Below are 21,035 nucleotides of genomic sequence, written 5' to 3'. Positions count from 1 at the left end.
AAAATGAGAAAGGCAGGAGGAAAAGTGGTTGTTTTAGAGAATAAAAAGCAGGACCACATCCCGAACCCAGCAAACCCAGACCAGATGTTAATGCCATGAAATTGAGAACAAAAGCAAGGCCTAACACTCCAGGATTCATCCGTCACATGCTCCCTTCCCTCAAACCTGTCTCAGAAGGGCTTCAGCAAGAGGACTCTGAAATCCCTGGGTTTAAGACCTCCAGTTTCATGGATGGGATCTGCCTTCACCCCCAAACAAACTGTTGCCCGTTTTCCAGGGCAAGAGGGTGAAAGAACGAGACGGAAGAAGTGCTCACATAATGCTGCCTGGGAAGAGACATATCTAGGTATATCACGGAATCAGAGCAAAAACATCCAGTGCTACAATCCATGTACTGAGCTTTTGTCCAGGATTCCCAAGCAGTCTGCAGCATCCCAAAAGGCTGCTTGTACACTGCTTCACAGTATTGGGGTCACAAAAGTGAGGCATTGCATCCCTTTCAAAAGGCTCACAAACAGCCCAAATCTCAGAGCCTATCCTGTCTATGAAAGGCAGCACTTCCTCAGATACTCAGTTTTGTTTTTTCTTCCTCAGATTCCAAGGAAGAGCGTCACTTTGAAAGACACCCTTGATGCCTTGCAGCTACATCTGCATTTTTCTTGGCACCGAAGCCGCAGAAGGGAGAGGGATTTCAGCAGGCGCTGGCACCCACGGCCTCCTGAGAGAAGCACTTGTTCTCTGGGAGGGCACTGCCCCTGTCCCGGAGACAGCTGCAGCTCACAAATTGCATTCAGAACGGGGAAGGGGCCTCTGTGATCCCTGCGGGGAGGGATTCGCTTCCTGCCGCAGCAATTCAAGCTTCACATCTGTAAAATGGAGAAGATTGGAAGGCTTCCAGGGCCTGCTAGGAGGCTGGAGAGGCAGCGAGGCTGGGGACGGGTGTCAGCGTCCCCGTGCTTCCCCCTCTGCTGCTGCCTAAGGCAGGCTGTCAGGGCATTTTGCTCAAGATCTGGAAGGACTGAGGCCACGGGGAAGGTGAAGAGAGACACAAGTACTGCTGCCACACTGGTAGCCTCTCAGTTACCGACTTTCGCATTAAATTCCACAAATATTTTACAGGGTCCCAACAGTTGCTCAGAGCCACAAGAACTGCCGGATGAGCTGCTCTCAGAGGAGGGCAGCAGAGTGCCTCAGATGCCAGCGTCTCCCTCTATAGAGAGCTGGACACTGGAGATTTTGCTCTTTCATTTTAGAACCACCTGAACAACTCCCAGTTTTTGTCCCCGTTTTGTAAAGGGACAAGGGCTCAGGCACTGTGGCCTGCTTACTAACTCCTTCCCTCCCAAAACCCATCCGAAGAGGGTGCCCAAACCCCAGTTCCCAGTGTGGATAACCCTACCTTCAGGAAGAGTCAGTCCATCCCTCTGCTGACCCAGGCCTGCCCACATTCACAGGATTTTTTGTGTGTTTTGAGACATTTTTGTGATCCTGAGCAGTTAAGGGTTTCTGCTGGGACAACAGCTGTGTGATCCTGGCCATAAAAGCACTTTGGGAGCTGCTGCCACTTAGCAGTAGTGTTTCAGGGACCTCGCAGCAAGCTCAGCTCCATAACAAGCAGTAAGACAGGCAGGGCAATGCACCTTTCAGGGATGATGCTGGCCAGGAGCTGCAACACCCTGCGGGCTGCCCCAGACAGATGCCACTCGCACGGGAACAGTAGCCACACCAGGGCCAGAAGCAGCCACCCTGCGTCACTGCTGGCCGGTGGTAATACTTCAGAAAGGAAGGACAGCTGGGGTGTGTAGGGCCTGGTGACCACTTCTCTTTCTCCTGAACTGGCGTGGTGTTGCTCACAACACTTATGGATGGGTGAAGTGCAAAGCCGTGTGTTGTATCAGTCAGTCTGACGGCTTTGCTGTGCTTGGGCCGGTGAAACAACCCCTCACTCACCAGTGTCTGGCCGCTGATAAGAGCCCTATCTAGTTCCACACCTCAAACAGGAGGCTCTCCTGGCGGCCCTCCCTGTGGCTGTGCTCCTCCTGCCAGGTCTGTATCGCAGGCAGCAGAAGTACCGTGCTGCCTCTTCCCATCTGCTGTGCCTCCCTCCTGCCCAAAGCAGTCATCCCTGCTAGGGGCTCCAGGGCTGTAACACTCCCAGGGATGCAGTTGTCTCCACCATTGTCGCTGAAAAGGAATCAGGGCCAGAAGTAATCGAACACACCACAGTCGACACCGGGACTAAAACCTCAGATATTGGCACTGAATTCCACGATTTAAGCCATCACCTACCCACCACTGGCAGCAACTCCCAGAGCTGCACCAGAAATCCCACACTAGCCAGCTGCCAGGGAGCAACAAAACAGCACCCTCCTCTTGTCTAGGCTCAGCCTTACGGAAAGGAAAAACCCACAGTTCGGACAATTTAACCCCTGCTGTCTAAGCAAGTGCTGAAGACATAGGCAAAGACCAGCATAAAAGAAAGTAGGTTACTGCAAGGAACTACCTTCTTCATCTACCTTCACTGAAGCCTTTGCAGCTTTCTTGCAGGAAGGAGAAGTGACAAACGTGTTTTGGCAATCACGCAGAGCATCAGGAGGGAGACTGGGCCTCCAGCTGCACAGCTCACTGCTAAGCCCACGGGTGTATCACAGTTTATGCTGTCAGCTCAGCACAGAGGAAGCAGGGTAAGACCCACAGGGGCTGACCACACACCAGGGGCTGCCCAGGTGTAGGAGAGCTGGTTTTTCGTGGTCACGCAGCACATTGCGCACAGGGGACTCCAGCTCCTGCCTTGCAGAGCTGTCAGCCCTGGGGAAAGGAAAGCACAGGGCTCTTCCGTATCCAAACAGCATCCAGACCCATCTAGACCCAAGGACTGGGCTTTCGGAAGCTTAGACAGAACATCGTCAAAGCTAGGGAGCAGTGAAATGCCAAGAAAGAGTATTAGAAATTAAAAGCAACTTGCCCAGTGCCTTCTTTTAGGAGAATAGGAGCAGGCAATGCTAAAGTGTTGAAGTCAAGCAGTTGAGGCAGGAGGACAACTTGGCTGAGCAGAGATCTTCTGGAGCTTAGGCAGAAAAGGAAAGTGTACGGCCACTGCAAGCAAAGCTGGGTGACGCAGGATGCTGTTCCCCATCGTAGGGGGAAAATTAGTGGGGCCAAAGCTCAATTAGAGTTGAAGCTGGCCAGGGCTGTGAGGGACAATAAAAAAGGCTTTAAGTATCTTAACAGCAAAAAGAGACAACGTTTATCCATCCCTTGATGAGGTTGGCCAACTCACAGACAGGGACATAGACAAAATGAGACATTTAATGCCTTCTTCACCTCTGCCTTCAACACTGATGATGGTCTCTGGGCGTTAGTCCTAGGTTAGAGGGCTGTGGCTGCAGGAACTCACATGAGAGCAGAGAAGGGAACAAAGGCCTGAGAGCAGTCCTGCAGAGACAGAGGTGAGGCATTCTCTGTCTTGCAAAAGGCCTGAAGACAAAGGGAAGGAGCTGTCCTTGCCAGGCTGGCATGTGAAACACGAGGCTGATAGCCCAGGAGCACTGCCGGAAAAGCAAATAGAAAAAGTGAATGCATGGAACGAGTCCCAGGGAGCCAGTGGCAGGGTGGAAGTCCCCAGCATCCAAACCACAGCTGGAAGAGACAGCAAGAAGGAAGAGTGACGGCAGAGAAACCTCTGCTGAGAGCCATGCAGCTCTGGGCCAGGTGTTTCCCAAACCTAGGGAGCTAACACCCAGGGAAGAGACCTGCACAGGCTCTGAAGGGGGACACACTCATAGCACTTGTGGAAAATTCCAGCCCTACTTAATCTCCTGGGGCTCCTGTAAGGTTGTGACACAGAGAAAGGTACCAAACAGGAAAGAATTAGAGGAAAATGCCTCTCCTCTGGCAGCCACTATGGCTGTGCCAGGAATTAGCAGCAGCTGTGGAGCAGCCAGCCCTGCCTCCCCTCCTCCGGCCGCCTCTATAAACACCCAGAGCTTACTCAGAAGATTAGAAGGGAACGGGGCAAAAGACAACAGAGTCTCTTTTGTAATGAGGAAGGATTATGGCATCAAGTGACCGGCTGCAGCTCCCAAGTGGGTTTCAGGCTCCTTAGCACACCGTGTCTGCCAGGTTCAATCCCCCCACGAGCCGAGAGGAGGCTGGTTGTGGCGCTGGCCACACAGGACCCAGCAAGGACACGTGCAGGACCAAACCTTCACCATCTCCGGTGCAGCCCAGGAGCCCATGACTGTGAGTATCTAGTCCTCACAGGAGCAGGTAGATTCCTCCAAAGATTAGCCGGTCGATCTGTCTGTCTTGTGAACTCATCACTGCTCTCACTCTATCTGTCCTCTGTGTCTGTTCTCTGCATCTGCAGGCAGCGTTTGGGTCTGTTTCCAGTGTTACATAGTGGTAACACACCTTATACAGGCAAATCTGGCTTGCTAATGTGAGATCTTGATCATTGTGGACTCCCGTTGTCTAATTAGTGTCAGCTGATCCCAAGGTGCAACCCCTAGATCGGACGGATCAGCCAAGGTGATGTGGGAGCAGGCACAGGGGTGGCAGTGCCACGCTCTCCCCATGACCCTATGGGTGGCATTGGGTTGTGTGGGATCTGCACAGGGATGGCTCCTTGTCCCCAAACTGACCGCTTTGCCACCACCGGTGCTGCGGCAAGCTGCTTCACGCCACAAATCTCAACCCCAATCAGTGCCGTGAGCGTGCCAGCTGCCAGGTGACAACCGGGGACATCCCGCATAGACCAGCAGGGAGCTGCCTTAACCATGCAGAGCTGAGGGCAAAATCACTAGGAAAAGCCCCATATCCCGCACCCGAGCAGGACTGCACAGAGGTGCTGTCCATTATTTACACGGACACGAGCTGAAGTTTCCCATGTTTGGTAAAAAGCGGCTCCGTGTCTGAGTTACGCAACGAGGAGTCTCCCTCAGTGCTTCCAAGCCCCAAAGCACAGAGCAAGCAGCCTGCTTCCTGCAAGCGGCCCCCTGCAAATTTATGGGTGCTCCCGTGCATTTCTCATCCGTGTAGCCCGTGAGCATATAGGGTCTAGGGCGCTTAAAAACCACTCTTCTCAGTCCTGTGCACTGGCCAAAAAAAACACATGGAAAGGGCACAAACGCACACGAGTCTCTAGTTAAAGGTGCCTGAAGGCACTTCTTTGTCTCCGTCATTGAGGCAAGAGCCCAAGACCTCGATATTAACATCAGTGTCACTGCAATGTCCATATAACACCTGGCGATGTGTTTTGGCTTAGAAATTCCAACACTTTTCACATTGGATAATTATTTGTGAAATGATCTATGCTTGCCTGGCATGGATTACACTGGCTTGTGTTGTTTTTTTTTTTAAAGCTTCAGGTTTACATGAGTCTGATAATTAATTGATGATTAATAATTATCTATTAGGGCTAGACAAGAAGTGTAGCGGGGATGCTGCATGATTGGGAAGCATTTCATGAGCCTGAATGCCTTCTTTCTTTCGGCATGATTTATTGTGCAATGTATGGTTGAAGGAATGGGGAGGTAAAGTTGCTGGAATTTGAGCTCTGCGAGCCTGGCCAAACTCCAAACCCCATCCCTCGGGTCTCTGACAGGGAAAGCTCTTCTGCCTGCAGGATCGGGACCAGCACAGGCCAGATATGCCCCCCAGCCCAAATTTAAAGACAGCAAGATTTGTCGAACGAGTGCTACAAAACCTGTGAAATCTCCAGAAGTACCTTCATCTGGATCAGCACCAAGAAATCTCCCCATAAACTTCTTCATGGTTTCCTACCCTAATGAATTCGTCTGACCTGTCTTTTAGTTTTCCTCTCTCTCTCATTCTTCCTCCCTTCAATCTCATTTGCCTGCTGGGACACTTGATGCTTCTCTGCCTCCTGCCCCTGTTCAGGCTTGCTGGCAGCTTCAGCATCTGCCCATTTTGTGTCTCTGCCAGGATCTGTGATGACAGTGACATACACCAACCGCGTGGCCGATGCCCGCCTAGGCACCTTCTCCCAGCTCCTGCTGCAGTGGAAAGGCAGTATCTACAAGCTCCTCTACTCTGAGTTCCTGATTTTCATCTCCCTCTACTTCGCCATCAGTCTTGTCTACAGGTGGGCACCCTTGCAGCAACACTGACACAACCCCTCGCTCTCAGCCTGTCCCAGAGCAGCACGGGACTGGGACCGAGGTCCTGGTAAAAGGGAACTGGCCAGACACCCGCCAGCCTCTGTTCAGAGGAGGAAAGGAAAGTTCCTTCCTCACTGCGCCAGCACGGCTTAGCAGCTGACAGATTTCCTTTTTCTGGCCTGGAGAGGAACAGTTCCTCTTTCTGGGGATGAAGATTTGCATTCGGTGACTACCTGAGAAGAATGGTATGTAGACACCAAGGCTGAACCAGCACTGGAAGCACCAGTAATAGCAGGAAGCATTAGGAGAGAACTCCCCTCATGTACACAGCTAGCAACACTGGGGCTACGCTCCTGAGAGCAGACAGCAGCCCTGGGGCTGCAGATCTGTGATAAGGCAACCGTGGTCTGTGGCTGGTCTGGTTTTAGCGAGGAAAGCCAGGGACCTCCCCTAGCTGGGTCAACGTGCACAGATACAGCACGGAGGGAGGAAAGCAGCTCTGAGGAAGAGGCAGAAACCCACGTCAAAACAGCCGCTGCTGGCAGGAGCAGAGCTGGGGATGACGTCTTGCAAGATGTTAAATGAATTTTCGTGCACATCCAAGCACTGTGGCAGCCCCCTGATACCTGCTAGCACTCTGCTGGACTAAAAACATAGATGGCCCTGATCAGGCTGCACCACTTACTGCACAATTTCTGTCCATGGCCATTTTCTGGTTCCTTTGGACGTGCCAGCAGGGTGTTTTGGGTGGACTCTTCCTGGGGCAGGTGGGCTGATGTCCTGGGCTGCTCACCCACATCATCTTCAGGCTCACAGAGCGGCCGTGTTGTGGCTGTACATCTTCACCTTCCGCAGTTTCTATTCACCTCCCCTGCCATATTCCTATCCCAGCAGGCCTGGGTCTCTCATGTGAGGCTGATGATTATTTCTCTCCCTTTCAGGCTGATCCTCAGTGAAAGCCAAAGGCTGATGTTTGAGAAGCTGGCGCTCTACTGCAACAGCTATGCCGAGCTAATCCCCGTGTCCTTCGTGCTGGGTAAGGAGCCCTGACCGTGAGCGTGCAGGGAGGGAACGGGGCAGCATTTATCTCCCTGCTTTGTCATAGCTCTGCGGGTAGGCAGGATTCATCGAGCAGTTAGTTCCCTCACCCTGCCTTTTGGAAAAAAAAAAAAAAAAAAAAAGGCAGAAAGCATCATTTCATGCCTTGCCAGGCGTGCCTTCACTCATACCCATGAGAGCAGCCACACAAGAGCACGCACACCTCCTGCTCCTTCAGGGTGGCTAACGTGGTCGGCTCCCCTCTAGGTTTCTACGTGGCCCTGGTGGTGTCCCGCTGGTGGGCTCAGTACGAGAGCATCCCCTGGCCCGACCGCATCATGAACCTGGTCTCCTGCAACGTGGACGGGGAGGACGAGTACGGGCGGCTCCTGCGCCGCACGCTGATGCGCTACAGCAACCTGTGCAGCGTGCTCATCCTGCGCTCCGTCAGCACCGCCGTCTACAAGCGCTTCCCCAGCATGGAGCACGTCGTGAGGGCAGGTCAGTGCTGGCACTGCCTCCTGCACGGCTCCAGCCCCAGGCAGGCAGCACCTTGCTGCTGGGCTTGGGGCCAGGAGCTCTGTAAATGACCCCTTGACTTCTACATTGGAGAAGGGAAAGTGCTGCAGTGTGCTCTGGTGTGAGTCCTCAGCATCTGCTTGTGCACTAGCCCTGCTCCTCTGGAATAACTGTTTATGTTTCCCTATTTCACACCATGCTTGTTCCTACTTCTGGCTGCAATGCCTGTTTGAAAGATGAAGCATCCCTTCTCACATTTTTTTTTTTTTATGCGTGGGGAGTAGAACTAGCACGTGTGTGAATGCAGATATGCTGCAGGTCGCAGGGCATCCCTGGCTGATCAGATTGCTGTAACTGTGCTGCAGCGACTTTCCTGGCAGCTGCTCTGCAGTAAATGACCCTGTGCACAGGCTTACAGCACAGCATGAGCAGACCCCTGCCAAGTTTTAAGTTGGGGGATGCTCTCAGACATATGGTCTGATTTTTGGGTGGTCCTGTGCAGGGACAGAAGTTGGACTCAGAAGGGACCCACAAGGATCATCAACTTGGGATTTTCTATGATTCTATGAAATAAATCCCACTTCTTACCCCTCTATAAACCAAAGTTTTAACAAGACTTCTTGTCCTTTTACGTCCCCCCAAAAAGTTAATGCCCAAGTCCTTCCTGGGATTATAAGGAGAGCTAAGGTGACTCCCAGATATTTAGATGTTTTTATTTCCTACCCGATCAACTCATTTCTGCTTTCTATGGACATTCCTCTCCCATCAACTCTTGTCCACCCAGGTCTCATGACCCCAGAAGAGCACAAGAAGTTCGAGAGTTTGAATTCCCCCCACAACAAGTTTTGGATCCCTTGCGTGTGGTTCTCCAACCTCGCGGTGAAGGCAAGGAACGAGGGGAGGATCCGTGACAGCGTGCTGCTCCAGGGCATCCTGAACGTGAGTGACAGAGCCAGCAGGCAACTGCCTGAGATCCCTATCCTGTCCTCTGGGAGGAACGAAGGGGATTTTCAGAGGTCAGGCAAGGAATACTGAAGTAGGATGTGCAGACAGTGATCCAGGCCTGTCCCTAGGGATATTGCATTAATTTTGATAGGAAATACCGTCATGTCTGCTCTCCAGCTTGTGACAGGACAGAGCTTTTCATGGCCTGGTGACAGGTTAGCAATAGCACACACAAGAGGCAAGAGGAACACGACACCTTTCTCAAAATTGGGACAGGGAGGAGCCACGTGGCTCACACCCAGGTGTAGCAATGGCACAAGGAAGCAGAACACAGATCTGGAAGGGACCATCAGAAGTCAAAAGCACCTTTAACAACCACGGTTCCTGTGGAGAACTTCACTATCAACAACCCTTGGATAGTCCTGGGAAGCAGGCTGTGCTCCACAGGCAGGACATGGCAGTGATGCTGTACAGCTGCAGATTAAGAGGCTCCAGAGCAGCTCATCCTCCCTGGTATTCATGTGCAGAGAATTGCATTGCCTCTGCTGCCTGGAGCAAGATTCATCCCTCTGGGCTATATTTACCTAAAGTCACTGTATAATCAAGAGAGAGGTGGATACTTCTAAGATATTATTTGCCTAACCTGCGGAGCTGCTCGCTTTTTGAAGAGAGAAACTCTGTTGTGAAGTGAGCTAGGAAGGGACCCTGGTCAGGGGACAGGGACATCCAGGCAGCTTGCCCTTCAGGGCTTCTGGGGACAGGCAGGACACCAGTGGAGCAGGAGTCCCAGCTGAATCCCACCTAGCAGGGGAGGTGTGAGCACGAGGGGCTGGGCTGGAGAAGGCCAGGAAAGGACACACGAAGTCGGTACCAACAGCACGTTCCCTTTTCCCACTGCAGGAACTCAACACCCTGCGCAGCCAGTGCGGGCGGCTCTACGGCTATGACTGGATCAGCATCCCCCTGGTCTACACTCAGGTGAGAAGAGATCCCCCACAGCTGTGCGTGCCACAAGGGAACCCCCACTGGCACCCACCCATACCCATCCTACACAAGGACCATGCTGGTGCTCCGTTTGCCTGTACCCCTCACCCACACCTACACACGTAGCCTGTGCTGGCTCTCCTGCATGCAAAACCCAGCAGCACGCACTCAGCCCAGCCTCATTTCTGTAATTCAGGCACAGCCACCACAGAAACACACATACACCTAGGGTAATTATTTACCCCGATGTGTTCCACGTGGCTGCACAGCAAACCCAAAAACGTGCGGATCCAACACTGCACAGCTGAGAGCTGCCTGCCAGCAAGTCTGCTCCAGCACTCAGGGCAGCTGTGATGCACTCATGCCATGTGCATGAAAGAGAGCCTTGTGCATGTGCTCAGCTGCTTAAGTTCCCTTGACACAGCTCTAGACAGAAGCTTTAGCACCAACTTGCTCCTTTACCTCATATGTAACAGGTAACACTAATGCACCCCACCATAAAAAGGGAGCTTCCACTCACACAGTGCTGAAGGTTAACGAGGAACACATCAGGAAACCACATTCCTGCACAGACCCAATGCCCTGCAAACCAGGAGCAAAAGTAACACCATAACTTGTTGCATCAGCTTCCCAAATTTACTTTTGAGGCAGAATACTTTGCTGTTATGGCCCCAGCACAGTGCTGCAGCCCCCCACCAAGAAACCCATAGGAAGAAGAGCTCAGCTCCACCAACACCTTACCCCAAGTGCAGCAAGGAGAGTCTCAGCTACTGAGATGGTCAGGAAGAAGTGAGAGAGCCACATCAGGCTATAGAAAAGGCTGGGCCCAAACTGGCAGCTCCTCCAGCAGCAGCATTCAGGTCTTGAAGCCTGTAAAATCCATCATTACAGGTAGCCTACCCACCACAGAACAGCCCCATGCTGCTCACTGCAGGGCCAGCTTAAATCTTGTGGTGCTGGGTGTTTGTTTTGACCCCACCCTGATTGCTGGATGGCATTGAGCCTCAGCTGCTAGTAATTTGCAAAGGGGAACTTTCCAGTCCCATGATTACTCATTGTAGCCTGAAAATCTGGGCAAGCAAACAGGCAAATGTAAAAATATCCAACATGGCTTTCAAAAGGCTACTGAGCTAGCACATCTGCAGCCGCTCACCGCTGTTTGGGGTGGAAGTAGGAGAGGGCTGCTGAGAAAGCAAGCTGGGAACTCAAACTCCTCTGCTGTGTCCCTTGGCACCTTTCCCAGGTGGTGACCGTGGCTGTTTACAGCTTCTTCCTGGCCTGTCTGATCGGGCGGCAGTTCCTGGATCCGGAAAAAGCATATCCTGGCCACGAGCTAGACCTCTTCGTGCCAGTCTTTACGTTTCTGCAGTTCTTCTTCTACGCTGGCTGGTTAAAGGTAAGTCCAAGAAAACATGCCTGGACCTGAAACCTGATCCACGCATGGGTTTTTCCCTGGTTTGTGCCACCAGGGGCTGAGCTGTGGGCAACGTGCCAGGTGCTGGGACCCAACAGGGACCGAGGGCACTGCCAAGACCTTCAGTTTCTGAGCACCTCATCCTGAAGAACAATGCCACGTTTGCTAAGTTTGGGGGAAAAGAGAGGCAGGGGGCTGTGCTTTACCTGCAGAGTGTTGTACATGGTCTGCAGCGAGCACAGGGCAGTTCCTGTGTGCACCAATGCCTCTTAATAACTGGAAAGGTTCTGGTTTTAACCCACCTCTTTTTGGAAAAAACAGCATTGCTCCAAATCCAGGGCACGTCACCCCTGAGGGTAGTTCTGGATTCAGCCCCACGGGCCTTTCTCCTGCAGGGAAAAGGGTGGGCATGACCTTGACCCTTGCTGTGTGCTCTCCACGTGCAGGTGGCCGAACAGCTCATCAACCCTTTTGGGGAGGATGATGATGACTTTGAGACCAACTGGCTCATCGACAGGAACCTGCAGGTACGGTGAAGGCAGGAGCCTCGTGGCCCCATCAGCTCAGTCGTGATCTGCAGCACTTCTGCCTGCAGGCTTCGGTGGCTGCATATTAGGAAGGGGCTCAGGATCTCCAAAGAGAGATGGCTAGAAAAGCAGGAGAGCATAAGGTACACACCAAGCAACACAGGGCTTTGGGCACATATTTGTACCCAGAGACCAGCAGCAGTTCCACCCGGCCCCCTTCGCCCATATTTTGGCACACACGACAGATCCAGACTTGTTTCAGACCCTTTCAGTGACAAACCTGCCTCTTCCTAGCTTTTTCCACCCTATGTCTGTACCTAAAACTGCCTCCTCCGGTTTCTTCCATGCAGTAACTCTCCACCTTCAGTTCTACACTAAGCCTCACTGTTCTAGTGAGCGTATTGCTTTCATGTTTCCTTCAGCATCACTTTCCCTTTAATTAACCAAATCTCTCCATGTGAAAAATAACAAAAAACACAGCAAAACTAGCCACTCGTCTCACCCCTGGGCTACATAGCTTCGCCCTGCATTATTAGTCCTCTGACAATAAGCACCTGCAGCACCACTCCCTGACACTGCTGCTGTCCCGGCAGGTGTCCCTGATGGCAGTGGACGAGATGCATCAGGATTTGCCCATCCTGGAGAAGGACCTATACTGGAACGAGCCCGACCCCCAGCCGCCTTACACCGCAGCCACTGCAGAGTACAAGCGCCCCTCATTCCTTGGCTCTACTTTTGATATCAGGTGGGTGCAGCTACAGGGCACCAGAGCAGGCCACGTTTACACCTCAGGTCAGGTGTTGTGCTTAAGGAGTTAGAGAGCAATAATATCTTTCACGGTCTGTGAAATCCTGCTCCAATGTATTTCGGGCTCATCCAAAGATGCAGCCAATATCTTTCTTGGCAAAGGATGCCTCTGACCTCTTGCTGCCCTCCTGTGCTATGAGCACCCCTATTTGGGGGGACTAACACATAATTAATAATAATTAATAAACACATAATTAACACGGGAGGAGAGGCTTGCCACAGGCAGCAACGTTCCCGTGCTGCCAGCCTCCCCACCAAAACCACCATGTCGTGGCCGCGTTACAGCCCGTCCTGCCTTCCCCCAGCATGCAGAAAGAAGAGATGGAGTTCCAGCCCCTGGAGCAAATCAAAGAGAACGAGGAGGCGAACCACTCCACGCCACTGCTGGGCCACCTGGGCCGTCTGCTCGGCGTGCAGTCACCCAGCTTCTCCAGGTCCTCCTCCCGGATGAACCTGCTGCGCCGGCGAGGGGAGCCCACCTCCCCCTTCTCCCACTACGCCTACCAAGACACGGGCAAGGCCGTCCCCTCCCCGAGGGGCGACACCAACCCTCAGGAGCAGTGGGATGGCGACGATGGAAAACTGAGGGAGTTCGATGCCTTCATGTCCACCCCGTTTTACGAGAGACCCGGCTTCTATAGCGCGCCGCAGACGCCGATCAGCTCCATCCCCATGATCTTCCCTTCCCGGCGCCAGGGCCGCAAGAAGCCCCCCGCGCTCTCCAGCATCGCTGCCTGCTCCAATTCCCTCAGGGACGTCATCGCCAACTCCTCGCCTTCCCGGACGAGCGATATGTACAAAAGCCAGAGCTCCCTCGGCTCGGGTACCAAGGAAACCTTTATTTGGCCGACGGAAAGGAACAAAGGTCCTGACCCGCTGGTTGCAATGGTGGAAGAAAAAAACAACTCTAACTGTAGAGGCAGAGAAGCCGCCACCACGGGGAGTCCAGAAGCTCTGTCCGCAGCATCGGACAGCCCTAAATTCCCCCTCCTGGCAGAGTCCCCCAACCACGACAAGCAGGGCAACTTCAAAAGCCTGAAGAGCTCGAAAGGCTCCCAGCCGCCCTGGCTGACTCTGGAGAACACGACAGCCGTCCCCGGTCCTGAGCAGCTGAGCACCCTGCACCCCCCTGGCACCAAAACGCCCACCAGCAGCCCCCCTCCCTGCTTCTCCTTCACTCCTGTAACGTCTCCAGTGCTGGAGAGGTCCCCCATGGGGAACGTGGTCCCCGACAGCCTGAGTTCAGAAGACACAAGCGGTGCGCCAGACCCATATCCGTCAGAGGTTTCCGGGACAAGAGATTCAGGAAGCAGAAGCACTAATAATCCCCCAACGAGAGAGACAAGACGAGTGGAGAGCCCGTCCCCAAATGATTCTGGCATCTCCCTAGGTGACAGTGACTACGTGGGGCTGATGGAGGTGATCATGGAGACTAGTGAAAGCACATGCGATGATCTGATGGATCAGTACAGCTAGAGGAGCCCAAAAACCACAGGTCTGTTAAAATACCTGCCGTCCGAGTGATACTGCAATATCTTCACACCTGGCCCAAGAGAAGAGCAGTGCAGCCTAAACCCAAGCTGCTGGAGCATCCACTGAGAGCACAGCCCAGGTGACGCCCCACTACAGCCCTCAGGTACCACAGCAGGCACGTGGTCTCAGTGTTGCAACAAGAAAAAAAGTGAGGAGAAAACCCTACACTTCTACAAAACAAGAGACTTTTGGTGTTAGGCATTACAGACACCTAAACAGCAGAACTGTAGCTGACAGCACCCTGACAACCCTGGAATTCAGGCGTAGCCCAAAGCAGAAGAGGAATACAGCCAGTAACACCTCCTCTCAGCAAGAATTAGAACCTGAAGTTTACATTATTTGCCACAAAGCCCACTACAGGTCTCATGCAGGACTTGCACTGCTGACAGCTACTCCAGGGAAAGGGACTGAGTCACAGCACTCATGATACAGACCCACGGTGCCTCAAAGCCTTACCTAGCTGGTGCTCCCCAGTACTGGGAAAGCAGTGGGAATCCTCCCTGAAAGCAATAATAAAAAAGCAAGGCTGAAGTCCAGGACCACTTGTTTTCTCATTTCAATTTCTGTGCAGTAATAGAAATTTAAAAGCAAAGCACTGAGGGGTTCCTCTTTTCACAGCTTCAGGAACAGCTGCAGATCTCCCCGCACCACAGGGAACAGAACAAATTCAGTCCACATCATATACTCCCCCCTCTGCCTTTCAGAGGATTGTTTGGCCTCAGCAGCTGTCACCACCACCCCCAACAAACTCCCAACATTGTCCTTTGAGGTAGTTCCTGCTTCACTGTTTCTGTCTGGTTTGGAGCACACAGACAGCTCTCTACTCACAGAGAGATTTCTTCATGGACAAGTGCAGTCCGCTGTCAGGCATGCATGATGCTCCACGAGGCATTAATCCCACCCTTCAGCAACTCAGGAAGCCCAGAGATAATAAAACCTCCCTTTCCTTGCACTACAGCACAAGTTGTAGTGGCAAAAGCATTTTAGAAGAGCTTTAGTTCCTGAGCAATTCCTGCAGTGGATACTAATGGGTGGAAAAGAAAATGATTTGTAGAAGTGTTAAGGAAGACTAAGTGCAACCTGATCCCCCTTATGCATTTCTTCATGCCCAGCTTAGGATAATAACTCTCCCAGCAAAGACTAGGGAGCACAACCCTTTCCTTTCAAGAAGGACAAAAAGAACCACTTTGAACCAAGTCACTTTATTGGATGGAAGGCGATACACAAAACACAAGAGAAAAGAAGGCTGATATTTGGTACAGAGTAAGAGAACTGTTTATCTAGATAGCTGAAGATGCATGCACTGCTGGACAGTAAAGTAGGAATCTTCCTGAAACCCACAGGGTGGTGTTCGTGGCAAGACTTCAGCTCTCATCACTGTGCCCGAGGGTGTGCTTGTCAAAGAGGTACTCTGCCATGCCATACTTGGGTGCCCCCATCTTCCGCAGGTTGGTGACATGGTCGCCCAGCTCCTTGATGGCCTTCACCTGCTCATCCAGGTAGTGAGTTTCGATGAAGTCACACAGCTAAAACGGAGATTAAAAAACGGTTTAGGTCTGCACATTGCTTATCCTGCTGAAACAGGATCTGAAATCATTCTAACTCTGCCCAGTGAAAGATGATATACAGGGACAACTTTAAAGCTGCAGAAGCTATCTGAGAAGCAGCCTTTGATCTCGTTCCTGCATTGCCAAGGCAAAACCAGAGTGAAGCACGCCTATCCAGGCATGCTTGCTCCAGGAACCTGCATTACAGTATCATGCTCAGGAAACATCCCCTTCTAGACCACAAGAAAGTTCCTGAACACATTTAGACACTTGCATTACCCTTCATGGTAATTATTAACACCTGTCTTGTCCAGCATGTTACTCCTTTCAGAAAAGCTGTAGCTTGCAGCCATATTTAGAAGTTCTCTGCAAACACAGGTTTATTCACAGCAGGGAACTGCTTAATACACTTCTCTGCGAAGTGTTGCCCACATGCCTTCTGTTCTGCAGAACAGCATCAGAAGGGGTTGAACACAGCCATACACCCACTGCTCTGTAAGCACAGCTGTAACCACCCTACACAACATAACTGGTCCTCCACAAAGAAATAAGCAAAATAACCATACCAAATGGCTACAGTAGGTGCTGACACCTGTGCCCTTCCCTCTGGAAGGGCTGCACAGCTTGTCCATCCCTTTTTCACCAGCAGGTACCCCCAATTCACCACCCAGCACTCCCTGTACAGCTACTGGCTCAGCTTCAGTGCCCACTTACGTGTGGGTCGTTCTTTTCAGTTGCCAATTTGTGCAGCTCCAACAGCGACTGGTTCACGTTCTTCTCCAGGTGCAGGGCACACTCCATTGCAGTCAGCCCATTCTCCCAGTCATCACGATCTGGTTTCTAAGGGGGGAAAGCACATGACCATATTTTAAGTAACCAGGGAACAATAGGGAGCAAAGCATTTCAGATCTGTCTCAGACTCTGCTTAGAAAAGCAATCATGCAGCTCTCCAGCAAAGGTCTTGAAGTTCTTTGAGCACAACCAAGTTTAGGCATTTTGATGTCTTGAAAAACTTGACAGTGCACAGTAAATAGAACTGAATGCATGTTGGAAGTCACAGAACAGGGACACCTGTTCCCAAGGTCCTCCTGATATTATGCTCAGTGAAATCTTGCAGGGTAAAGCTTAGCAGAGCTGCTTTCTTCCTCCTCCCACCCTTGTAATCTAACAGCCTAAGCACTTGCCTGTGTAAGCAGGTGCCCTGGTTTCAGCTGAGATAAGGTTTATTTACTTAGAGTGGCTGATATGGTGCCACATTTTGGATGTAGGAGAAAAACAGTGTTGATAAAATACTGGTGTTTAACTGCTGCAGAGCAGTGCTTACATCAGTTCATGGACTTTCCAGCCTCTCACACAGCCCTGCCAGCGAGGAGGCTGGGGGTGCACAAGAAGCTGGGAAAGGACAGAACTAGCTGATCCCAACTGGTCAGGGGGATATCCCATACCATGTGGCATCACACTGAACAATACAACTCTCCCTGGGAGTCAGCCAGTTTGAGACAACACAAATCCTTGGGGACAAGCTGGGCATTTGTCTGTGAGTAGTAAGCAACTGCACTGTGCATCATTTGCTTTGTATGTTTTGTTATTGTTTCACCTTCCTTTTCTGTCTATTCAAGTGTAGAAGCAGCTGCTGCTGCTCTTCTATGAGACATCCCTGGGGAATTCCTTCCCTTCCAGCCTAAGGACAGGCCCCAAAGTCTAGCTCTGAATTAGACAGGACAACCCAAAGCACTAGTCCTCACCTTGATGTCCTGCAAGAAGATGCGGCCGCCTCTCTGATTTTGCAGTTTCATCAGCTTCTCAGCATGCTCCCGTTCCTCGTGGGACTGGTGCAGGAAGTACTTGGCAAAGTTTTTCAGAGCCACATCATCCCGGTCAAAGTAGTAGGACTGAAAAGAATGCACATGCTCAGAAGCCTGATCCTCACTCCAGCAGGCACACGAAGCAAAGCACATACTGTGACTTCAGACATCTCTGCTACCAGCCCTACTTCAAGGCAGCTGGAATCCAAGCTAAGGCTAGCCAGCAAGGCAATATGGCAGAGCTCTTCCCTTCATAACAAGTTCAGTTTTCCCAGCCTGGATTACGTTTTAACCCGCATCCCAATCATTAACACAAATAAATGGTATTTGCAGTTCACTTCTGAACATACAAAAACCCCTGCCCCACTGTGTTTGCTCTCCTGCTGCCTTAAACACAGACTCGAAATGCTTCGCTGTAAACAAGGATGAAGTTTTCCCTGTTCTTTGTTTACAATGGTCACAGGTCAAGGTTCTGACTTGTAACACTGGTTCAGGGGGCAAAGAACTTTAAGATAATTCTACAGTTAAGCTTTCAGGCATGTTTCATCATGTTTACTTGAGAACAGATTAATAAATGTTTTCTGTTTCTGAAAAGTCTTTTGTATCACTTAAAGACAGAAGTTCAACTGAAGTGCATGTTCAACAAAAAATGCAAAGTCATCTCTTGAAAAACTGAATGCGTAACAGCTGTTAGAAGTCACAGCTTATTTGGACTCTGGTCCTAAACAGAATTCAACAGAAAGCTTTGTATTGACTACCAGTTATTTCCAAGATGAGGTGGCACGGAATTCTCTGCTCTTTAACCAGCAGTTTGGAGGTTCAAGGCAAGACAATGGTGCTTGTGTGTCACTGCCTTCGCCAACCATTACATTTGGCTTGCAGCTGAGGTTCAACCCTCCGTAGTAACCCAGAAATAAGCTTTAACTGTACACTTAGATGCCCCAACATACTACGGTGTCACTACAAAGTCTCAAGTTGCCTGCAGATCTAAGTCACCCGGATTGCTGCAGAGGTCAGAGCCGTGCCCACAGCGACTTACTGAACTCAGCTATGGCTAAAATTGGTGTCTCTTGCCAAGCGCAAGAGGCACAGGGCCAAGAAACCCCTGGATTCCTAATTCACTTGAGAACTACGAAGAACCGTGCCTGCGAGAGGAGAACGCCCGTGGGAGAGGTGCCAATCACCTCGTTAGGCAATCCCAGCCAGCCAGCCCTGCCCCAAGGGCAGAGGCGCTCGGAGGCTGCTGCTGAGCCGCGCTGATAACGAGCCCGCCCGGGGCAGCGAACAAAGAGCAGTTAACATGCAAGCAGCACCCACCCGAGATAAGCACCTCACCTACGGAAAGCCAGCATAAATAAGGGGCCATCCCCGTCCCCGGGCGGAGCGAGCAGGCTGCGCGGGGCTCGGGCACCCTCCCTGCCCCCTTCCTTCAGGGAAAAGCCTCCCCCGAGGGAGGAGGGATCGCTCCCTGCAGCTCGGCCTCGCACAGCCCTCGGGGAGGAAGAGGAGGAGGAGGAATAGGAGGAGGCCAGGCCGGGAAGGCCCGCCCCCCCAGGGAGGCCAAACCACAACACCACCAGGGCCTGCACACCCGCCCCCCACTCACCATGCTGAGGTACACGTAGGACGCGTAGAGCTCCAGGTTGATCTGGCGGTTGACGGCCGCCTCGCAGTCCTGGTGGTAGTTCTGGCGCACCTGGGAGAGAGGCGTAGCCATGGCGCTGGGATGAGATTGAGATGGAGGCGGCGGTGTCGGCGTGCGGCTGGTGGTGGTGGTGGTGAGGCGGCGGGCCCGAGCGCGGCCGGTTCCGTCCAAGCACTGTTGACGCAGGAACCCGCTCCGCTCTGCCTCGCCGACGCACTCTGGGCCGGCGGAGCTCGACGCCGCGCCTTTTATAGCGTCCCTGACGTCACCGCGCGCATGCGCGCCGGCGTGGCGGGAAACGGGGGGGGCGAGGGGGCGGGGCCCGGCGGAGCTTCTGCTGGCCCAGCGTGACTCAGCACCTCCCCGCCGCGCGTGACCCGTGGCCACGCCCCCTGACATGGCCACGCCCCCTCCTCCTCCCCTCACAGCCCCCCCCCCCCCCCCCCCCCCGCCCCAGTGCTGGGCTCAGTGGGGTCGGTTTGGGCCTGAATCGCAGAATTCCTGAAGGAAAAGAGCCCAAAAATCATCATGTCCAACAGTCCCCTGCCACCACTGTCACCCACCGAACCGTGTCCCCAAGCACCACGTCCAGCCTCTCCTTCAACACCCCCAGGAGGGTGACCCCACCGCCTCCCTGGGCAACCCGTCCCTACACATAACCCTGCTCTTTGAGAAGAAATGTCCCCTAATTCCCACACTGGAACAACTTCAGGCCATTCCCTCCAGCCCTATTGTCAGCTATCTGCGAGAAGAGGCCAGCCCCAGCTCCCCACACCTTCCCTTCAGGGCATTGTAGAGAGTGGAAGGATGCCCCGGGGGTAAAGGATGCCCTGAGGATGAAGCAGGTCCTGGGGCTGCAGAATGATCCCCAGGGGATGAAGGATGCCCATGGGTTGAAGCAGGCCCTGCCATGGATGAAGCAGGCCCTGCCATTCTGCCCCCACAGGAGCACAGCCGTTTGTGCCTACGCCCCATAGCCCGGACCAAAAAACGCATTTGTTTGTCCCCAGAAAACAGCGTGCAGCTTTGTAACTTCATCAGGAAGGGCTTGAGCTGCTTAGGACAGCGTCAGGAGGAAGAAATCTGTGCCATAGTGGATACTTTCTTCCCCCTTTCGTGTACTCTGCTGGAGTGGAACATCGAGTTCTAGCTCTGGCTTTGCGCACCAGCAAACATCGGTGACTCAGTGGCGAGGCCCAGCAAGTTTTCAGACTTCCCCCTTTCAGGGACCAGGCCCAGCTTCGGATAGATACTGCCACAAAAATGCGGCAAAGAAATGCAAGTAGCCATTAAGTGAGGGCCAAAATCCTGGGTTAATCTGGGGAGCCAACCCAAGGAGAAAGAGCACAGCTGAGGGGCACCAGCTTTCCTCAGAGCTGCTCCAAGATAGGGACAGGCACATGCAGCAATCGCTGCTGGTGTGTGTGTGTGACCTTGGGAAAGAAACTCCCCGTGTCTTAGCACGATTGCCCACTGATGACTAAAGGCAGCACAAACAAGAAAGACGGTGAGAAAGCAAACATTTCCTGCCCTCTGATGTTCGATGTACTCGATGGTGAGATTTAGGACAGGGGCCTCTAAGTGTTTCAAACATAATGCCAAATAATAAAGAGGTAATTGAGAAACCAAAGGTCAAATGGAACAAACTGAGCCTTCTGATATCAGGAGGGCTATTTCAGCTGCTTTTGTTACTACGTTCATTCAGTTTGTGTGGTCGTTTATTTTCAATAAACATTGGCTTCTTTTACTTTCTGGTTTCTGATTTTTCAAGCAGATTGTGAGCACAACTTTGAAGGTTTAGAAACGTCCTGTGAGATCGTCCCTTAACATCAGGCTCCCAAAATCTTGGCTTTTGCTCAGGAAAACAGAAAATGTTGAAATTAGTCAGAAATATTGCAAGTACTGGCACACGGATTACTGAGCCTGCAAACTCTGCTTAAGTTAATTTTTCCTCTAACTTGTCCTTTTGACAAAGTTTCATTTGGTCTTTGAACTTCCTTGTTCTGAAGGCAATGTCTGATTTCCCACGTGTGACAGCTTTCAGCTCGGTCTGCATCAGCACAACAGCACTTTTTGCAGCGTTCTGAGTGTTTTAAAGGAACAGAAAGCCAATGTCTTCCTTTGGCTTAAAGTTTTCTCTTGCTTCTGT

At 52.2% G+C, this 21,035-nt stretch overlaps 3 protein-coding genes across 5 annotated transcripts in view; 1 reads left to right on the top strand and 2 right to left on the bottom strand.

The window, feature by feature from the left end:
* RAB3IL1 (RAB3A interacting protein like 1) overlaps positions 1 to 10,537 on the bottom strand; it is a 32,268-nt gene extending 21,731 nt beyond the window's left edge. The window contains exon 1 of one of the 3 annotated variants that reach the window (XM_068684908.1): positions 10,350 to 10,537. In XM_068684908.1, the coding sequence (XP_068541009.1) occupies positions 10,350 to 10,412 (63 nt within the window). In that variant the 5' untranslated portion in view covers positions 10,413 to 10,537. The remainder of the gene's footprint in view (positions 1 to 10,349) is intronic. The other 2 variants (XM_068684910.1, XM_068684915.1) reach the window with 2 other exon arrangements.
* On the top strand, positions 3,997 to 15,249 carry LOC137857826 (bestrophin-1-like). The gene is made up of 10 exons (XM_068684897.1): positions 3,997 to 4,242; positions 5,947 to 6,106; positions 7,064 to 7,158; positions 7,428 to 7,661; positions 8,464 to 8,618; positions 9,525 to 9,602; positions 10,852 to 11,004; positions 11,469 to 11,549; positions 12,143 to 12,294; positions 12,662 to 15,249. Exons 2-10 carry the CDS (start codon positions 5,955 to 5,957, stop codon positions 13,830 to 13,832), a joined length of 2,271 nt encoding a protein of 756 aa, XP_068540998.1. The 5' UTR covers positions 3,997 to 4,242; positions 5,947 to 5,954; the 3' UTR covers positions 13,833 to 15,249.
* Positions 15,073 to 19,300, bottom strand: FTH1 (ferritin heavy chain 1). The gene is made up of 4 exons (XM_068684925.1): positions 18,848 to 19,300; positions 17,182 to 17,328; positions 16,151 to 16,276; positions 15,073 to 15,415 (listed from the first exon to the last, which is right to left on the bottom strand). Exons 1-4 carry the CDS (start codon positions 19,283 to 19,285, stop codon positions 15,254 to 15,256), a joined length of 873 nt encoding a protein of 290 aa, XP_068541026.1. The 5' UTR covers positions 19,286 to 19,300; the 3' UTR covers positions 15,073 to 15,253.
* Between the last annotated feature and the right edge of the window lie 1,735 nt (positions 19,301 to 21,035).

Source organism: Anas acuta, chromosome 5 (assembly GCF_963932015.1).
Source record: "Anas acuta chromosome 5, bAnaAcu1.1, whole genome shotgun sequence".
Classification (NCBI taxonomy): Eukaryota; Metazoa; Chordata; class Aves; order Anseriformes; family Anatidae; genus Anas; species Anas acuta.
This window is presented reverse-complemented; position numbering and strand designations above follow the sequence as displayed.

Bases quoted from the DNA above. Each gene is read 5' to 3' on its own strand.
- LOC137857826 (XM_068684897.1), top strand. From the start codon at position 5,955: ATGACAGTGACATACACCAACCGCGTGGCCGATGCCCGCCTAGGCACC. The intron at 6,107-7,063 runs GTGGGCACCCTT...TCTCCCTTTCAG, and splicing joins GCCATCAGTCTTGTCTACAG to GCTGATCCTCAGTGAAAGCC. The intron at 8,619-9,524 runs GTGAGTGACAGA...TTCCCACTGCAG, and splicing joins TGCTCCAGGGCATCCTGAAC to GAACTCAACACCCTGCGCAG.
- FTH1 (XM_068684925.1), bottom strand. From the start codon at position 19,285: ATGTCAGGGGGCGTGGCCACGGGTCACGCGCGGCGGGGAGGTGCTGAG. The intron at 17,329-18,847 runs GTGAGTGGGGGG...CATTCTTTTCAG, and splicing joins CCTACGTGTACCTCAGCATG to TCCTACTACTTTGACCGGGA. The intron at 15,416-16,150 runs GTAAGTGGGCAC...TCTCCGTTTTAG, and splicing joins CTGAAAAGAACGACCCACAC to CTGTGTGACTTCATCGAAAC.